Source organism: Miscanthus floridulus, chromosome 12, assembly GCF_019320115.1.
Source record: "Miscanthus floridulus cultivar M001 chromosome 12, ASM1932011v1, whole genome shotgun sequence".
Taxonomy (NCBI): domain Eukaryota; kingdom Viridiplantae; phylum Streptophyta; class Magnoliopsida; order Poales; family Poaceae; genus Miscanthus; species Miscanthus floridulus.
In genome coordinates this window covers 1,442,949-1,459,119 of record NC_089591.1, presented here as the reverse complement: position 1 = coordinate 1,459,119, position 16,171 = coordinate 1,442,949, and the positions used below count along the sequence as shown (strand labels likewise).

At 43.7% G+C, this 16,171-nt stretch overlaps 2 protein-coding genes across 5 annotated transcripts; both read left to right on the top strand.

The window, feature by feature from the left end:
* Nucleotides 1-1,040: 1,040 nt before the first annotated feature.
* Nucleotides 1,041-5,613, top strand: LOC136496941 (uncharacterized). 4 transcript variants are annotated; one of them, XM_066492721.1, is made up of 5 exons: nt 1,041-1,356; nt 1,860-2,017; nt 2,304-4,072; nt 4,567-5,135; nt 5,233-5,613. In XM_066492721.1, exons 3-4 carry the CDS (start codon nt 2,306-2,308, stop codon nt 4,942-4,944), a joined length of 2,145 nt encoding a protein of 714 aa, XP_066348818.1. In that variant the 5' UTR covers nt 1,041-1,356; nt 1,860-2,017; nt 2,304-2,305; the 3' UTR covers nt 4,945-5,135; nt 5,233-5,613. The 4 variants fall into 4 exon arrangements, with proteins under 4 accessions (XP_066348818.1, XP_066348817.1, XP_066348819.1 ...); XM_066492720.1 differs by having other exon boundaries at nt 4,567-5,140; XM_066492722.1 differs by lacking the exon at nt 5,233-5,613 and adding an exon at nt 4,188-4,236 and having other exon boundaries at nt 4,567-4,706.
* Nucleotides 5,614-6,101: 488 nt separating this feature from the next.
* Nucleotides 6,102-10,403, top strand: LOC136496387 (mitochondrial ATP-independent inner membrane protease subunit 2-like). Its single transcript, XM_066492047.1, has 5 exons — nt 6,102-6,464; nt 6,965-7,140; nt 9,538-9,721; nt 9,930-10,036; nt 10,133-10,403. The coding sequence occupies exons 1-5, from the start codon at nt 6,393-6,395 to the stop codon at nt 10,212-10,214; spliced, it is 621 nt and encodes a 206-aa protein (XP_066348144.1). The 5' UTR covers nt 6,102-6,392; the 3' UTR covers nt 10,215-10,403.
* Nucleotides 10,404-16,171: the final 5,768 nt, after the last annotated feature.

The following is a 16,171-nucleotide window of genomic DNA, read 5'->3' as shown; positions in this document are numbered from 1 at the left end:
CTCACTCTCATCGAATTCCTGTATTTTTCTTACGCTCCATCCAAACATTCAACCTCATAGCCCTTTGAAATGGAGAAAATTTTCATGTTTCTTGCGTTTTTTTTTCCGAGAAAATAAATTGATTCATGTAAAATTCATGCTTTGTAAAGGAGCCTTTATTGTTTCCTATCTCTTTCTCAGTCCACATCATTCATGATGCTGTGACATTTATTCTTATATACTTTCTTACGTTTTTGTATATTTTTTTTTTAATTTGAGACGTTTTGACTCAATATCGTGCTAGAATTGTATTCTTTCCCACACAAGAGATTACTTTTGATGAAGGCAAATTAAAACCAATGTACTATTTTACATCTCTTGGTGTGAACTAATTTGCCTCACGTATGAAAAAAGAGTAAGGTTCCCTTTCGAACAAAGGAAAAACAGAAGAATTCTAAAGGATTGAAATTCTATAGAAAACCTTCCTATAAACCTCTTTGGAACAAAAGATCTGAGTTCATACAGATCCTATGAAATGACTTAATTCAAGAATAATTCTACTAAGAGGTTGAAACTCATGGAAATTTTTTTTTTGTTCACTCACTCTCATCGAATTCCTGTATTTTTTTCGCTCCATCCAAACATTCAACCTCATAGCCCTTTGAAATGGAGAAAAATTTCATGTTTCTTGCGTTTTTTCCGAGAAAATATATTGATTCATGTAAAATTCATGCTTTGTAAAGGAGCCTTTATTGTTTCCTATCTCTTTCTCAGTCCACATCATTCATGGTGCTGTAACATTTATTCTTATATACTTTCTTACGTTTCTATAATCCTATGATTCATTCATAGAGGCTGAAGATCTGAAGATGACATGGTTGCCAGTCCAGGTCCTAGTTTGGTGATAAAATGGTAGGCGGAGGGAGAACCACGTGGCGAATAATAGTACAGTAAGTACAGGAGCAGCCTTTAATGTTTTTGTAGTATATAGATTAATGAAAAATTGAAAACTAAGGGAATATAGTAATAATAATAATAATTTGGTTGAAAAAAAGAAGAAAGAAGGGCGTTCCCGTTGTGCGCGTGCGGCTGCCACCTCCCAGGCTCCCACCTTTTCCTCGCTTCGTCGCCTCCACCCCTGCTCCTGTCGCCCGCCGCCTCCACTTCCTTCCACCATCCCAGGCAGGCCCTCTCCCATTCCTCAGTCCGCTGCCGGTGCCGCATCGGCGGTGGCGGCGCCGCAGATCAGGCCTGGTGTCCAGGCCGTCCACCGACCGAGCCCTCTCGTCCTCGTCCGACGCGCGCGAGGGCAATCACCCGGGACGCCTTCCGAAGCGGCATCCCTCCTCTGACCAACCACCGTCCCAACAACAACAAGTAAGCATCCACCCGACCTGGATTAACAGATTCCATTCCTCTGGTTGCTTCATGGATGCATGGTGAAATGGATTGCTAATTAATGTCATCGTGGATTTGTACGTACTGACTGATGAGTATACATGACCTGACAACTTACATGGCGTCACGCCACAAACTTCTGCTTGCTTTACTCAATTACTCAGTGTACATTGTAGACCAATTGGTGCATCAAAATGGATTTACTGCTGTGATTTGTTCATGCTTGGATCGATTCAGGTGGCACAAGTACTAACTTTTTAGCAGTTCAATGGGCGCACGCATCCATTCCCTGCAACCTTTTTCTTTTTTTCCTGCATCATCATGTGCTAATCCATAGGAAAGCATTGCACATCATGCTTCATTCCTGTGGAGTAATTCAACTGTTTTAAAGAGAGAGAAAAAGAAACTCTTCTTCGTTTATACTCTGCTTTGCATCTGTCTCCATGGGCACAAGTATAATAATGGTGCCATATCAACTGTAGAGGGCTGACTGATGCGATATGGAACCACTGCTTCCACGGCAAGCTCGCCTTCAGGTGTCGAAGTCGAACCAAAGGAGGTTGAAGCCATGGCCGTCATCGTAGCTGCAGCTGGAGGAAACCTTCTTGTCAGAAAGTTCGCCAATTTAACTCCCACGCAAGTAATCACCTATGTTCTTTGCCCGTCTCTTTTCTTCTCCCTTTTTTTTTTCCATTCCTGCCCTTCTTTATATTATTGCCAGTTAGATTATGATGCCTCGAGCTAATATTCTCAGCTCATTTCTCATGCAACGGATATCAGCATCCATTATTACTGTCTTATGATCATATACATGGTCCATTCTGTTACCCATTCGGTCCTTTGCATACATTTCATGCACACAACACATGTACAAACATCTAGTTGCTAATATTGTTGTTTCTTTGCCATGTTATGACTGTATGTAGACATGATGAGGAGCGAAGTAATTGAGGCTGGAAAGCTAGTGAACCTGTGGAATGAATGGGGGATACAAATCCTGGTCCTTGTAAGCTTTGGGTTACAAGTATTCCTCCTCGTTTTCGGAGGAGTCCGCCGGCATAGCAACTCCACCGCCCTGATGTTCTTCCTCTGGTCGGCATACCTGCTGGCCGATTCCACGGCGATATACACCCTGGGCCACCTATCTGTGGACAGTAGGTCAGACGACGAGCACCAGCTGGTGGCATTCTGGGCGCCTTTTCTACTGCTGCACCTGGGTGGCCCAGACAACATCACAGCGTATGCGCTTGAGGACAACGCGCTCTGGCTACGCCACCTGCAAACTCTTGCTGTGCAGGTCCTGGGAGCTGCTTATGTGATATACGAGTACATCTCTAGCAGCGGGGCACTGCTTTTGCTGGCCTCCATGTCCATGTTCGTTGCCGGCCTTCTCAAGTATGGTGAGAGGATATGGGCTCTCAAGTGTGGCAACATCAGCAGCATCCGTAGCAGCATCAGCATCCGGAAGGTTAAGACTGACCCTTATCAGTTATTGGCTTTGGGTACTAGCGAAGAGGATTTGCTGCTTGGAGCCCACTCCCAGTTCGATATCTGCAAAGGTGTCTTCGCCGATATCATAATGCTACCAAATCCCTCAGTCCGCTCGCAATCTAAACCACGTTCTGTGATATCTTATCTGGGAGAGGATCTATACAAGTTGGTCGAGATGGAGCTGTCTCTGATGTATGACTTCCTGTACACCAAGGCAGCAGTGATCCACACATGGTATGGCTTCTGCATCCATTTCATTTCGCTGTTTGGCACAGCCACCACATTCCTGTTGTTTCAGCTCAGCATCAACAGCAGTGGAAATCGGTACAGCAGAGTGGATGTGGCTATCAGTTATGTTTTACTGGTTGGGGCTTTGGTCCTGGAAATCATATCAGTGTGCAGGGCTGTACTGTCCACCTGGACATGTTCTTTGCTGCACCGCAGGGGCAGGGGATGGGAGTGGCCTCTCCACATTGTCACTTCCCTTGGTCAGCGTGTCCATCCAGCAAGTAGGAGACTCTGGTCGGGCTCCATTGGGCAGTACAACTTGTTCCACCTGTGCACCCGCAACACCAACGAGATAGGGAGCAGACTAGCAATGAAATTGGGCCTCGAGGACTGGTGGAACAAGATGCACTTCTCAGGCACTTTCCCGCACGCAAACTCGTCTTTGTCAATACAAAATATCAAGAAATTGGTTCTGGAAGCATTGCGAAGCAAAGAGCAAGCACTGCAACACCAAGATACTGATTTGAACTCAAGAGGCAGCTTTATACTGAAACGTATGGAGGCCTACAAGGACTTTGCTCGCTGGAGTGTCAACATTGACTTTGACGAGAGCATCCTTGTTTGGCACATTGCAACCGAGGTGTACATCAGGAAATCCAAGGCCAAACATGCAAAAGAGCTCCTTGAGGCTACTGAGGTACTATCCAACTACTTGATGTTCTTGTTGGTGGTGAAACCCAACATGCTGCCTGGTGCTGCACGGCACAACATACATCTCACCTCCTGCGAACAACTAGAAGGACAGTGCCGAATGCGATTTGGTGATAAGGACAACCCAGTGGCGCCATCCCCTGTAAGCTGGAACCCGTACTATATTCTTAAGGAATTGTTCCACCATGATGGCCCCAGTTGCTCCAGGATCCCACGGAGGGAGAAGCTTGCAGAGGTGGCGTGGAGTTTCTCCCAATTTGCACTGGTATGGGCTGAGTGGGCCTCAAGTACATTCATTTGTTTGAAAATCTGTTTCTTTTTTCTTGGAACAATGGCCCAAATTGTGCCTCACTTAACTGTTTGCATCTCTCAATTTGCAGGTATAGCTTCCCTGACCATCCAACTGAAACACATTTCGTGGGTAAATATGTATGAAGATATAGAACATCTTAAACAACTTTTTGTTTTCATACTTTCTGATTTTACTAACAGAACCAGCACATGCCTATATTCAGAGCTGCACCAAAATGGTAGTTCCAAATTGATTTTCGTCGAGTGAAATTTTATTCATATTGCTCTCTCTCTGAAAAGGCATAGCGATCATCTGAATTTTATTTCTTGACTTTGTTTGACTATTGTACAATGAAATTCAAAGAAGCCAATCTCTGTTTTTTATTTTTAGATAGACCTTACTCTAACAAAGTACATACTAAAGTTCAGGGTGCAGTAGTTTTATGTAATTGTCCTTCTTTGTCTCAGGGATCAGTAAGGGCACCAAATCCACACGGGGACTCCATCCGCGACAATGCTAATATGTATGCAATCTTGCTCGCCAACGAACTTCTGAGCATAGAGTTGCAGTGGCAAGATCAGCGTGACACTTTGGAACTGATCCTGGGGGTGTGGGTGGAGATGTCATTGTATGCTGCGGATCATTGCAGCCAAGAGTCCCATGCCAGGCAGCTCAGTAATGGCTGCGAGTTCATTACCATTGTGTCATTGCTGGCACACCACTTCAAGTACTACTCTGGGGTCTTCAGGGGCACCGACAACCTTGGTGAAGATAAACCTGCAAGTGGAAATAGCCCCATTACTGAAAATAATCCCATGAGTGAAAATTGTGGAAACTTGGTTTAGATGAGTTTGCACAATTTTCATTTGAAATGGCCTCTCTGTCAGTCCAGGAAAAAAACTGAGGATCGATGACTTAAAAAAAGAGTAAATATAGTTATATGTAGATGAACATAGTAATTAAAGTACTGGCATTCGTTCATAACAGCACCACATGCATCAAGATTAACTTTGGACTCTCCATTCAGCAGTTTATGGTAAGGTGAGTCTGGTTGGCTATGTCTGTGTGTGTAGGGGTGACATGTTTACTTGAATGGCTGTGTTATGGCTTATATATCTTCCATTCATGATCAGGGTCATGATCGTCGTTGGATGTTGATTAAAAGGCTCAGGCTGATGGCGCAATGATGATGCAGCGTGTCAGGACCACACCTGGCCTCTTCGTTTTGGCTGAAACGATCGTGGATTATTTACTGCTGGCTGGTTTGGCTGGTTTGGTGTGAGAGAAAAATATTATTCCAGCTTATAATCCACGATCGTATACGATCGTATAAGCCCAGCCGATCGCCCTTGACTGATCTTTTCCCCCCTCTGTGGGTGTTTTGTGTCTGACGCAGTGATTAGGCAAACCGCCAGTGTAAAATATGCAATTTTTATTTTGTATAATATACATAGTTGTTTAACCATGAGAAATATATATGGTATTCAACAGAGATTGTGGTTTCACTTTAACGAGTTCATGGTGTTCCTTTCCTTGTTGACATGCATCTTTTTTGTGTTGACAATATTTTCCTCATCGTTACGCACACCTTCTTTGTGCATGTAGGCTTTAGCAGGACGTTGGCATCTTGGAAGTCGATATAAAAGATGCAAAAATCTGGATGAGCAAGTTGTGTTGTTATAGACTCGTGGCGATTTACCTGTTTTAGTTTTCTTGCTCAAAGAAAAGCAGAATCACGTGTTCCGTGGAGTCGTACAAGATTTTTTTTATCAAAGTCGTACAAGAATTTACGTGACTGACAGACACTAGCTGTTCGAGTCAGAAAATACAAAGCTACAGTATATTCTAAGTTTTTTTTTTTGAGAAATTACAGTATATTCTAAGTAATTTGATAATTTCGCAGGCCAAAGCTTTGTTCTTTTTTTCTTGAGTCCGAATGCAAGAGGCCCAGCCCACAATGAATTGGTTAGGTTAAAGAAGCCCGCCCCCTTCCCCTGTGCTGCTGCAGTGCACGGACTGTGCGGAAGGGGAAAATCCCAGCTCGCCCCTCCTGCGCGACGCGACGCGGCGGCCGCCGCTTCCTTCCATTCCACCGCCTCCGCCGCCGCCAGAGCACCCCTGCTAGGGTCAACCCCCGTTCCATCCTCTGACTGCGGACTGCGGGGAGCATCAGCGGCCGCCGCCACCGAGCAGGAGGAGCCCGCTCCCCAAGCAGAGGGGTGGGGATCAGTGCGTGCGCTCCTCGAGGAGGACGTGGAAGAGCTGGGCAGCCGACGAGAAGGGGTTGGGGAGGATGGTTTCGCTGTCGACTTGGTTCCGCTATGCCGCTCACAAGTTCGAGTACTCCATCTCCCTCTCGTGGAAGGTACTGCACCTATCCATGAATCCATCTATCCCCAATTCCCCATCCCCATGTTTCTTCTACTTAAATCCTACTCCACCCTCTCTCTAGATCCAAGCATCCTAGTAGCAGCACATCTTGCCCTGTAATTAGTTGCCCCTATCTACCTTTGTGTCTGTACACTCGTCGATTCTACCACACTGTTCAATCCATTTGCCCTTGATCAGAACACTGATGTACACTTTAGCTCAGAGGACAATTCATCAATCAAATGACGGCGTGTTGTGCGTGCAGCAGCCGCAACTAAGGAATAGTAGCATAACATGGACTTCATTACCTTACATTTGTACTTTGATTTAATATCGTCTGCTCAGTGATAGGATGTCGATTGTACCCATTGATCGAGACCGCAAGCACAACATCACATTTTTTCTTCGTTTCACCTCGTCATTTTATAATATTTTTTCCTTCACAACTCTTTTCTTATCCATGCATTTCTCTTCTCTGCATCTGTATCCAAGCAGAAATATAATGTGGGCCAGATCAACAGCACGGAGCTAACTGATGCGATATGGAAAAACTTCTTCCAAGGCAAGCTCACCTACACGCATTGGACCAAAGGGGGAGAAGCCATGGCTCCCATCGTATCTCCAACTGGAGGAACCCTCCTTGTCAGAAAGCTCGCAAATTTGAGCCCCACGTAAGCACTTAATTTCCTTTCTCCTCTGCCCTCTTCTTTTTTATGTTGCCTGTCACTGACATGCTATTCCTTAGTCAGCAATGTATGCCTGTGCCCAAGGTTTATTTTGTGGCTGAAATTAAATATCTGCACCCTACTTCAAAAGTTCAATAACAGGGAACACTTTAGATGACATTTTAAAAAAAAGCAAACTAGTTCATTCAGTAAATTCAATTGAAATCTTGTAAGTACCATATTTTAAATATTTGCTCCTATACTTTTTATTTACATCCCCTGTATCACATATTTATTTCTTTCCTGGCCCTATTATAGCATCTAAAAATCACTGAACTTGTCTGCAATAAGTTGGAACCAGTGAAATTTGACAGTGTTTGTTCCTCAACTGTAATGTATCCGAAACCATAGTTTTGTGTGTGTAAATTTATATATTGTTTTTCCTTGTACTGAGATGTTACCCGAGATTTTCATTGGTATTGCTCAGTGCTCACCTTTAGTCTGCACACAAAATCAGGGTGACTTATCTATATGATGTAGAGCCTCAAATACATTAATTGTGGTGCGGGTGCTTGCCCGATCTTCTCGTCTTACGATTGTGGAGAGCACTTGATCCATGTAACATAGCGAGTCGAGGACACGAACAGGCTACATCTGTCTGGACAACAATCTGTGATAAAAGGAATTTGTCCTAAGTATACACTCGATCAATGTCTACTGAACCAGGCAAAGTAGACAAGCTACTGCAGTCACAAGGATGCCCAAGAACACAAGAGGTAAAGAATTACTCCCAAGTCCCGATTCTCAAGGGGGCAACTATGGAAAAGAACAAGAGTGCTTGCCTTCGTATGCTTCCTATTTGAGCTGGTTGGGTTCGCTTAGTCCAGTCTTGTTTTGTGGGCCTGGTACAGCTTACACCAAAATATGCACAATTCTTTCTGCACAATCCAAATGAGGGTCAGTCCTGCACATTTGAAAATAGACTTGACAAGGTTTCCATCCATATACAATACTCATCTTGGAGCCTTGATTAGTACAGAGTTCGTCCTGAAGTTCATGGACAAAATGTGGGCACCAAACCGTTGATTGCAACTTGTTCTGTACGTCTTTTGGCTTGACCTCCCTTTGCTTGGGCTCTGTATCCGTACCTGAGAACATGCAATAGCAATGTATTTCCATCTGGGTAAGCAATTCGCAGTAAGGGCTTTCTTTTTTTTGACACCCTGTTTTGTAGTTTCCTAGTTCGGGCTTGGGTCACTGTTCCCTCGAATGCTATCTTGTCTTGTTCAGCAAAGAATGCATGAGTGAAACTACTTGTTTTGCAAAGAATTAAATCATAGTAAACTAATATTGTCTTGCCATGTCAATTCCTTCTTAATCTGTTTCCTACTGCAAAAACTATTATTAAACTAACCCAGGAACCGCTTAGCCAATGTTTAATAATATTGCACAGCATGGTAAAGACTAAGCCTAAAACAGAAATAATGAACTAAGCAGCAAAGTTTGTTAATATCCATCTAACTAACTAGGCTAACTATATTGCACAGCATGGTAAAGACTAAAGATGCCCCTAGCTACAATTCTTAATTAGATTCTTGTACCAGACTGCCCTTCAAACGAACCTGATCACAGGTCAACAATGTGATTTTGAAATTTAGCCAACGTTTGTGTTGAAAAATGTCATATTACTGGGAAAATAACTTAAGAAAGTACTTCTGTAAACAAAAGAAAATGGTCTATAAACAGTTACAAGTACTGGATTTCTGTCATTTTCTTGCTGTTGATGGCTGCAACTCATGTGGTGAATTTATTCACTGCTTGGAGCTGTTGTGGAGATGAGGACCAACGCAATAGATGGGTGATGGTTTTCTCACTTGTCCAGAAATGGGCTTTGGTGCAGATTTATATGATGCCCACTTGCCCAGAGTATGATCCAGCTCAGGCCTAACACATACTTGATACACCATGCATACACAAAAGCTCATTTGCATATTTGATAATCAACTAATGCAGTCAATGCATAATGGATTCCAATGTTACTACATTCCTTTCTTGTAATACTCTTTAAGAACAGCTGTCAATCACAGTCCATGTATTTGTATAAAGCAACATTATTTTCAAACTGTTGACTATGTGAACTTGTGACGTTTAGTTAATTCTCAAGGTTCTGTGTGTATGTACTGAACTCCCTGATACCTGATACCTCCTTTTAGATCAACTGTTGGATCTCATGGAATAGCTATTATTTTTGCATTTTTGTAAAAACTCATAAAATGTCAACATGAAGGAAACCTGGTTGGCTGGTTTGTAAAGCCACTTCAGCTGATAGCCAAAGACCATTTGGCATCATTTATTGCTTGAGATGTTTTTAATAGTCTGTTATGTATCAAATTATCTTCACAGACAAGTGTTTGTTGGGGACGTTGTCTTGTTAAAAGACCCAGGGAAATCTGATGATTTAATTATTCGACGACTGGCTGCCCTGGAAGGCTATGAGATGGTCTCTAATGATGAGAAGGATGAGCCGTTTGTTCTTGACAAGGACCAATGCTGGGTTGTGGCAGACAACCTAGCCCTTAAGCCAAAGGTATGTATGTTATTGAGCTAATAATAATGCTTGTAGCAGTAGCATGTGTAATTATGCTAGTTGGTGTCGTACATGATTTTGTTGTGTAAAACGGAGATATTGTCACGTACTCATTGTAGATGCATGTGTACTTTTGGTGAATAAGTATATTGCATTTCAACAAAGGCCTTTTTGTTAATAAAGATTTTCATGATTGGTTTGGTGACAGGAAGCTAGAGATAGCCGCTTGTTTGGACCTGTCCCAATGACTGACATCCTTGGCAGAGTGATATACTCTTTAAGAACGGCTGTTGATCACGGTCCAGTCGAGAACAGGTTTGTTCCTGTGCTATATCCATCTGTGCATCTCATCTCATTTGAGACCTACAACGCGCATAAGCTAAATGTTTGTTCCTACTGTCTGTGCAACAGCGGCATGGCCATGAAACAGGATGGCCCAGTACTCGCAGTGGAGCTTGATGTGGAAGAGATGGCAAAGAATAATAAGGCGTAGTAGATACTTGATGTTTTCGACATGCGGCTGTAACTCACCGTCACAATGGATTTTTGTTATTTATGATCTGTTGCTTCAAGTAGAACTGCGTTGGAATGGTTTTTTCACTGTTTGCCTGTGGAGCAGTCAATAATGGTCTTGACAAATAATCCAGAGGCTGCTGGATCGTGATCACTCACAGTTGTGTCAGTATCCAGTGCTATCCATTGTGTGATTGTAATGGCTGTGTTTAGGGTGTCTTATTATTTATTAAGTTGCCGTGTATTTTGTATCTGCGTGTGTTCATGGAGCCACGGCCCACGGGTAAGCTGTTGCGTCTTATAGCATATCTACTTTATAAAGTGGCAAGATTGTTTAGGCCTGAAAGGAATGAGAACGCTAATACCATCAATTTATTGTGCTGAAGTTCGTTGTGACGATTGATTTGAATTGGACATAGGATAAAAATGGCTGTAAATTGTATGCTGCTACATACATGACAGCATGAATTCTTACTTTCTCCCTTGACCCGTTAGAATGCAGAATGGAAAGGACTGCTAACATCATAAAACATAGACAATTATCTGCAAAAACAACTTTAAAGAAATCCAGAGCACGCCATTTGTAGACACAAGCTCTCTACTTTAATGTAACGGCAGAGCGGCTGTCATTTCTCGATCAAAAAATTTACAGGGACAAGGCGGCATAGAGAAGTACGGACCTGCTATCAAACAGCACCATTGGTCGTCCGAGCACAATTTGTAAAACTACCAAGTGAAAAGTTGGCAAAAGGAAATCCTGATAAAGATTAGCATGTTTTAAGTTTAAGCATTGTTGCGCTAGATGACGCACCCGGAGGACACAGCATGAACCCTTCTGTCTTCGTAGAAGACAATGTAACTTGTGTTTACTCTCCATCCCAAAAAAAAAAAAAAATAATTCTATACTAAGCCAAATTATTTTAGTTTTGCGAAAGGACCTGTAGCCTAGTGGTTACAAGAGCCTCCCCAAAGGAGCGATTTTCTACAATTTAATGGCATTGTGTTTTTGGTGGTAGACGACGTTATTGTCGACAGCTTAGACGTCTATGGTGCCTTCGTCAACCTCGAGAATTTATTGGCCATCTTTGAAGATGCTAATAGGGGTAGGGTTTGGGTGCATGTGTTTATAGGGGTGAGTGTGCGTGCGTTACGAGTGTCTATGTTGTACTATGTAATCGCAAAAAGAAAATATTTTAGTTTTAATTACATTTGTAAAGAATTAGCCTTAGATAGGAGTGCTTGGAAGACAGCTATTCACGTGCCTGAACCTTGATTGCTTCTGTTGGGTTTCAACTCTAGCCTACCCAACTTGTTTGGGACTTAAAGGCTTTGTTGTTGTTGTTGTTGTTGTTGTACATTTGTAAAGAATTACAAATATCTATGATAAAAAATAAGTATTATTGTATTAATTCTGAAATATATTTTCTTAACCAGGAGCAGGGGTGGATATGGGCATAGGCCATGACTCTAGGCATGACCCAAAATACTTCTTAAAGTATATGTGAATTTCTGGCCCAATTAGATATAGATCTAGGCATTGGGCTAAATTCTTACTCCGGCCTATCATGGCCATGGCACGAATAATGAAATTTTCTATAAAACTTAGTCAAAATATAGTTGCATTATTTTGGGATAGAGGTATTTTTTCTGGTGGATCCTACATATAGGGTGCTAAATATTGGAACGTATTTTGTTAAGCCACACTTTACTCCGAAGTTTTGATTGGATTTCTACGGTTTTGCAATAAAGAAGAAAGCAACTATTCAGAAAATTCCAAAGACCATTCAGGAATAACTTTTACAGAAATATTTTTTTCAGAGTTTCGATTGGATTTCTACAGAAATATTTTTTTAGAATAAGCTAAGGGAAAAGATAATCGAAAGACTATTAATAATACTTGATTAGCCAGGAGCTTGTTACAAAAACTGTTACACAAGGGGGTGAACGGTAAAAGTACATGTACAATTTTGCGAAAGCCTGCTGATGTGGACTTTGTCTATGGGTTTTTTTTATAGCAATTGTCTATGGGTTAGAGGAAGGCCAGAAGCTTGGGCTGCCGCCAGCCGGTTTGGACTGGGCACGCACAACTCAACAGTTATAGATGGCCAAATGGGCTGCCCGGTCCGACACGGTACGGGTCCAAAGAAAACATGGCCCATAGACACCAGGCCAGGCATGGCACACTATGCCGATTAGGCCCATGGTCCTGGCCTTTGGCCTAGATATGACACGTTGTACTCTTTTTCATACCAGGTTGGCCCAATAAACACAAGACATTCCACAGGCCAGACTATACTTGCCATCGGGCCGGCCCGGCTCGGCACGGCCCGGGCACGGGCCAGGCACGGCCCGGGCACGGGCCAGGCACGGCCCGGAGGATGTCGGGCCAGCACGGCACGCCGTGCCGTGTCGCTGCGGGCCTCGTGCCTTGCCATCAGCCCAAGCACGGGCCTGTGGGCCTAAATCCGTGCCGTGCCGGCCTGCTAGGCACGGCCAAATCACCAGGCCGTGCCAGCCCGAGGCCTGTAGGGTTCAAAACATATCAAAAAATTCATCTCAACAAGAAGTATTCAAATTTGAAGTATTTTTTCCCAGAAGAGCTTCAAACCAAAACCAAAACCATACACACAGAGAACAAGAGGAAATTAAAAGGATAACTGAGCTATGTGCAATGCTGCCTCATTAAAAACCTTTCTGGGTAAAACTCACCCTTGTGAGAAACCCCAGAAAGGGAAAAAGAGTGTAGCACAGCTCTGGTTATAAGTCTTAAACATGTTCAAAGGTTTACATGATACATCACAGATACAGATCATAATCAAGTCTTAGGCTCTCAGCTCACCTCTCAAGTCTCACACTCTCACTGTCTCAATCTCAACTCTCAACTCAAGAACCACCAGATGCAGAAGCCACAGATACAGATGTGCTAGCAGAAGGAGCCCTAGAAGTAGATGCATCTTCATCAAGATAGAGATGCTTGAGGGAGTCTACCAGTTCTTGGTTGTCAACATCATGCTGCAGTCTTCTTTCACCCAGCTCCCAATCTTTTATGCAAGCAAGCATCTCCACATGTTCAGGCAATAGTCAACGGCGCCGCTCCTCAAGTATTCTTCCTGTCAAGCTGAAACAAGATTCTGAAGACACTATTGAAACAGGAACTGACATAATGTCTCTGGCCATGATAAAAAGCACTGGATATGTTAGCTTATGGTCACGCCACCAGAGAAGTAGATCAAAGTCATCCTCATATGCAGTGACATTGTCACTATCCAGATAAGCAGATAGCTCACAAGCAGCAGTAGAAGTAGATAAAGAAGGACTGGGAGCAGAGGCAGGGGAAGGTCCAACAACACCAGATGCTCCAAGGCCTCCAAAAATTCTTCCCCATGCCTGCTTCCTCTTACCTGTGATGCTTGCAGGATGTGCAGCCCTCCTTTGAGACCTAGCTGCACCAAACTTTTCTTCATACTTGTTAAACAACTTGAAAATTTCAGTTTTCACAATACCATAATAAGAACTGTAGTCAAAACCAGTTTTTTTGTTGCATTATGGTAAGAACATTAAATAAACCTCTCATTTTACCTCTAAGATCAAGAATGAATGCAAATGAATACAGCAGAGGTATGTCCTTCCAGTATTTTAGGTATTTAAGCTTCATAGGATAGATAATAGAAAATAGATTCCGATCCTTTGAACTTTCATGCAAATGAGTTATAATATCTAGCAGATGGTGCAGAATAAGTGGACTAGTTGGATAGTAAACACCAGAAAGAGTGACTGTGGAGTCATAAAAAATTTCCAGGAATTCAAGTATTTTATCAGCAATATACCAGTGACTTGCAGTTAATAACGTTGAGCCATAGTTGGAATTAATGAACACAGAAAAAACATCCTTATATGGAAGCAGGTGTTTAAGCATAAGATATGTAGCATTCCATCTAACATCCATATCCAAACCAAACTTTCTAGGTCTAACACCCTTAGCAATGCAAAAGTTCTTGAACAAAGCAATCCTTTGATTAGATGAATTCAAAAAGTTAATAGCAGTTCTAAAATCCACAGTGTAAGGTTTGAACCTTTTTAAGCCAGATTTTACTATCAGATTAATAATATGGCAAGCACAACGTTGATGCACAAGATGATACTTAACCTTATTAGGATCTGAAGGTGTAGGTGCAGGTTTAGAACCCAGATAACCAGCAAACATATGTGTCAATGTTTCCATAGCCTTAGCATTGGAAGAAGCATTGTCAAGAGTAACAGAGAACACCTTGTCAAGCAAACCAAATTCTTCAATCACACAAGCAACTTTTTCTGCAATATTCTCACCAGTATGTTTTACCTCAATCAAGCGGAGACCAATTACCTTTTTCTGCAACTCCTAGTCAGTAGTCACATAATGAGCAACAACACTGATATAGTCTTTCTTTACATTACCAGACCAAATGTCTGATGTCAGACCAACAGAAGAAGCACCAGACAACACACAATTCTTAATTATATTACGTCGTTCATTAAAAAGTTTGCTAAGATCTCTAGTGGTGGTCTATCTAGAGACCTTAACAAACCTAGGATTATGAGCTCTAACAATGTATTCTTCCCAAGCATCAGTCTCACCAATTCCTAAAGGCAGATCAAGCTTAGCAATCAAACGACATAATTCAGATCTAGCAACTTCAGGTTTATAATCCCAGTTATAAACAGAACCATCAGGATTGTATGAAAGCCTAGATTGAACCCTAGCACGTTGATCAGTTTTAATCCTACATGATTTTTGGTGCCTTTTTAAGTGACCAGTGCCAGCAGCAGATCTAGCAGACAAGGTAGATTTGCACATCTTACAAACAGCCTTGGTGCAAATTCTAGAACCATTAATAACCTCATAGATCTCCTCAAAATCAACCCACACAGGCGATTTGCGATTACTAGTGTTACCTATACCAGCAACCGAAGGAGCAAAGCCGTTGGAGTTCGCAGTTGCCGTCGCCCCTTCGCCACCGTCCGCGTCCACAATGATCGGAGCAGCAGAGTCGTCCCCAAGATCAATACCGAACAACGCAGCAGCGTCGGCTCGAGTGTCGTCGTCGTTCTCACCCTCTGGGGCTAGGCCAACTGGCAGGAGGCCATCCTCGTCAGCCATGGCCGCCTCTCTGGCCTCGTTCCTCGACGGTGCGGGTGGCCGCCTTGCTCGCTCTAAGCCACAGCTAGAAGACGATGCATCGGCTACCGACCTGCGAAACAATGGAAGAAGAAGAAATCAGAAGCATACATTGAAAGAAAAAGAAGAAATTAGAACATGGTTAGGGGTTAGGGTTAGGGTTTCACCTGCGCAGCCGGAGCCCGGTGCCGGAGAAGACGACGAGCACCCAAAGTCTAGAGAAGACGACACTCAGTCAGCAACGACGGTGGACGGCGGCGGAGGGACAAACAGAGACAACCAACTCACATAATCAACGAGATCTAGAGGGGAGATAGGGAGAGGGAGAAGAGAGAGGCAGGGACGGAGGGGAGGACGCCGGCGGGAGGCGGATCATGGTCACCGGAGTCGGCGTCGGAGACGGTGAGGCGTCACTGGTCACTGCGTTTGAGAGCGGCGCGGTGGCTGGTGGTGGTGGGATGCGAATGGGCGAATAGGGAATTGAGGATTAGGGTTAGGTTACGAGCGGGAGTGCGGGACTGAGGGGAGGCCAGGAGGGGGGCGCCGCATCGGCCGCCTTTTATAGGTGGGGTCTAGGGTGGCGGCGTGGGGGGAGCCGTTGGCGAGCTAGGCCGCCTCCCTCTCGGGCCGCTGCCGGGCCTCCTCCAAAACCCCATGTCGGGCCGTGCTAGCCTGCGGGCTCAACTGCCAGCCCAGGCACGGCCTGGCGTTGCGTGCTGAGCCAGCCTGAGCCCGGTGGCCTGCGGGCCGGGCCATGCTCGTGTCAGGCCAAAAGGCCGGGC

What these genes read in the sequence shown, in the direction of transcription:
- LOC136496387 (XM_066492047.1), top strand. Translation starts at nt 6,393, where the DNA reads ATGGTTTCGCTGTCGACTTGGTTCCGCTATGCCGCTCACAAGTTCGAG. An exon ending in CCATCTCCCTCTCGTGGAAG is followed by an intron (nt 6,465 to 6,964) that starts GTACTGCACCTA and finishes GTATCCAAGCAG; the next exon opens with AAATATAATGTGGGCCAGAT. An exon ending in CTCGCAAATTTGAGCCCCAC is followed by an intron (nt 7,141 to 9,537) that starts GTAAGCACTTAA and finishes TTATCTTCACAG; the next exon opens with ACAAGTGTTTGTTGGGGACG.
- LOC136496941 (XM_066492721.1), top strand. Translation starts at nt 2,306, where the DNA reads ATGATGAGGAGCGAAGTAATTGAGGCTGGAAAGCTAGTGAACCTGTGG. An exon ending in GTTTCTCCCAATTTGCACTG is followed by an intron (nt 4,073 to 4,566) that starts GTATGGGCTGAG and finishes TCTTTGTCTCAG; the next exon opens with GGATCAGTAAGGGCACCAAA.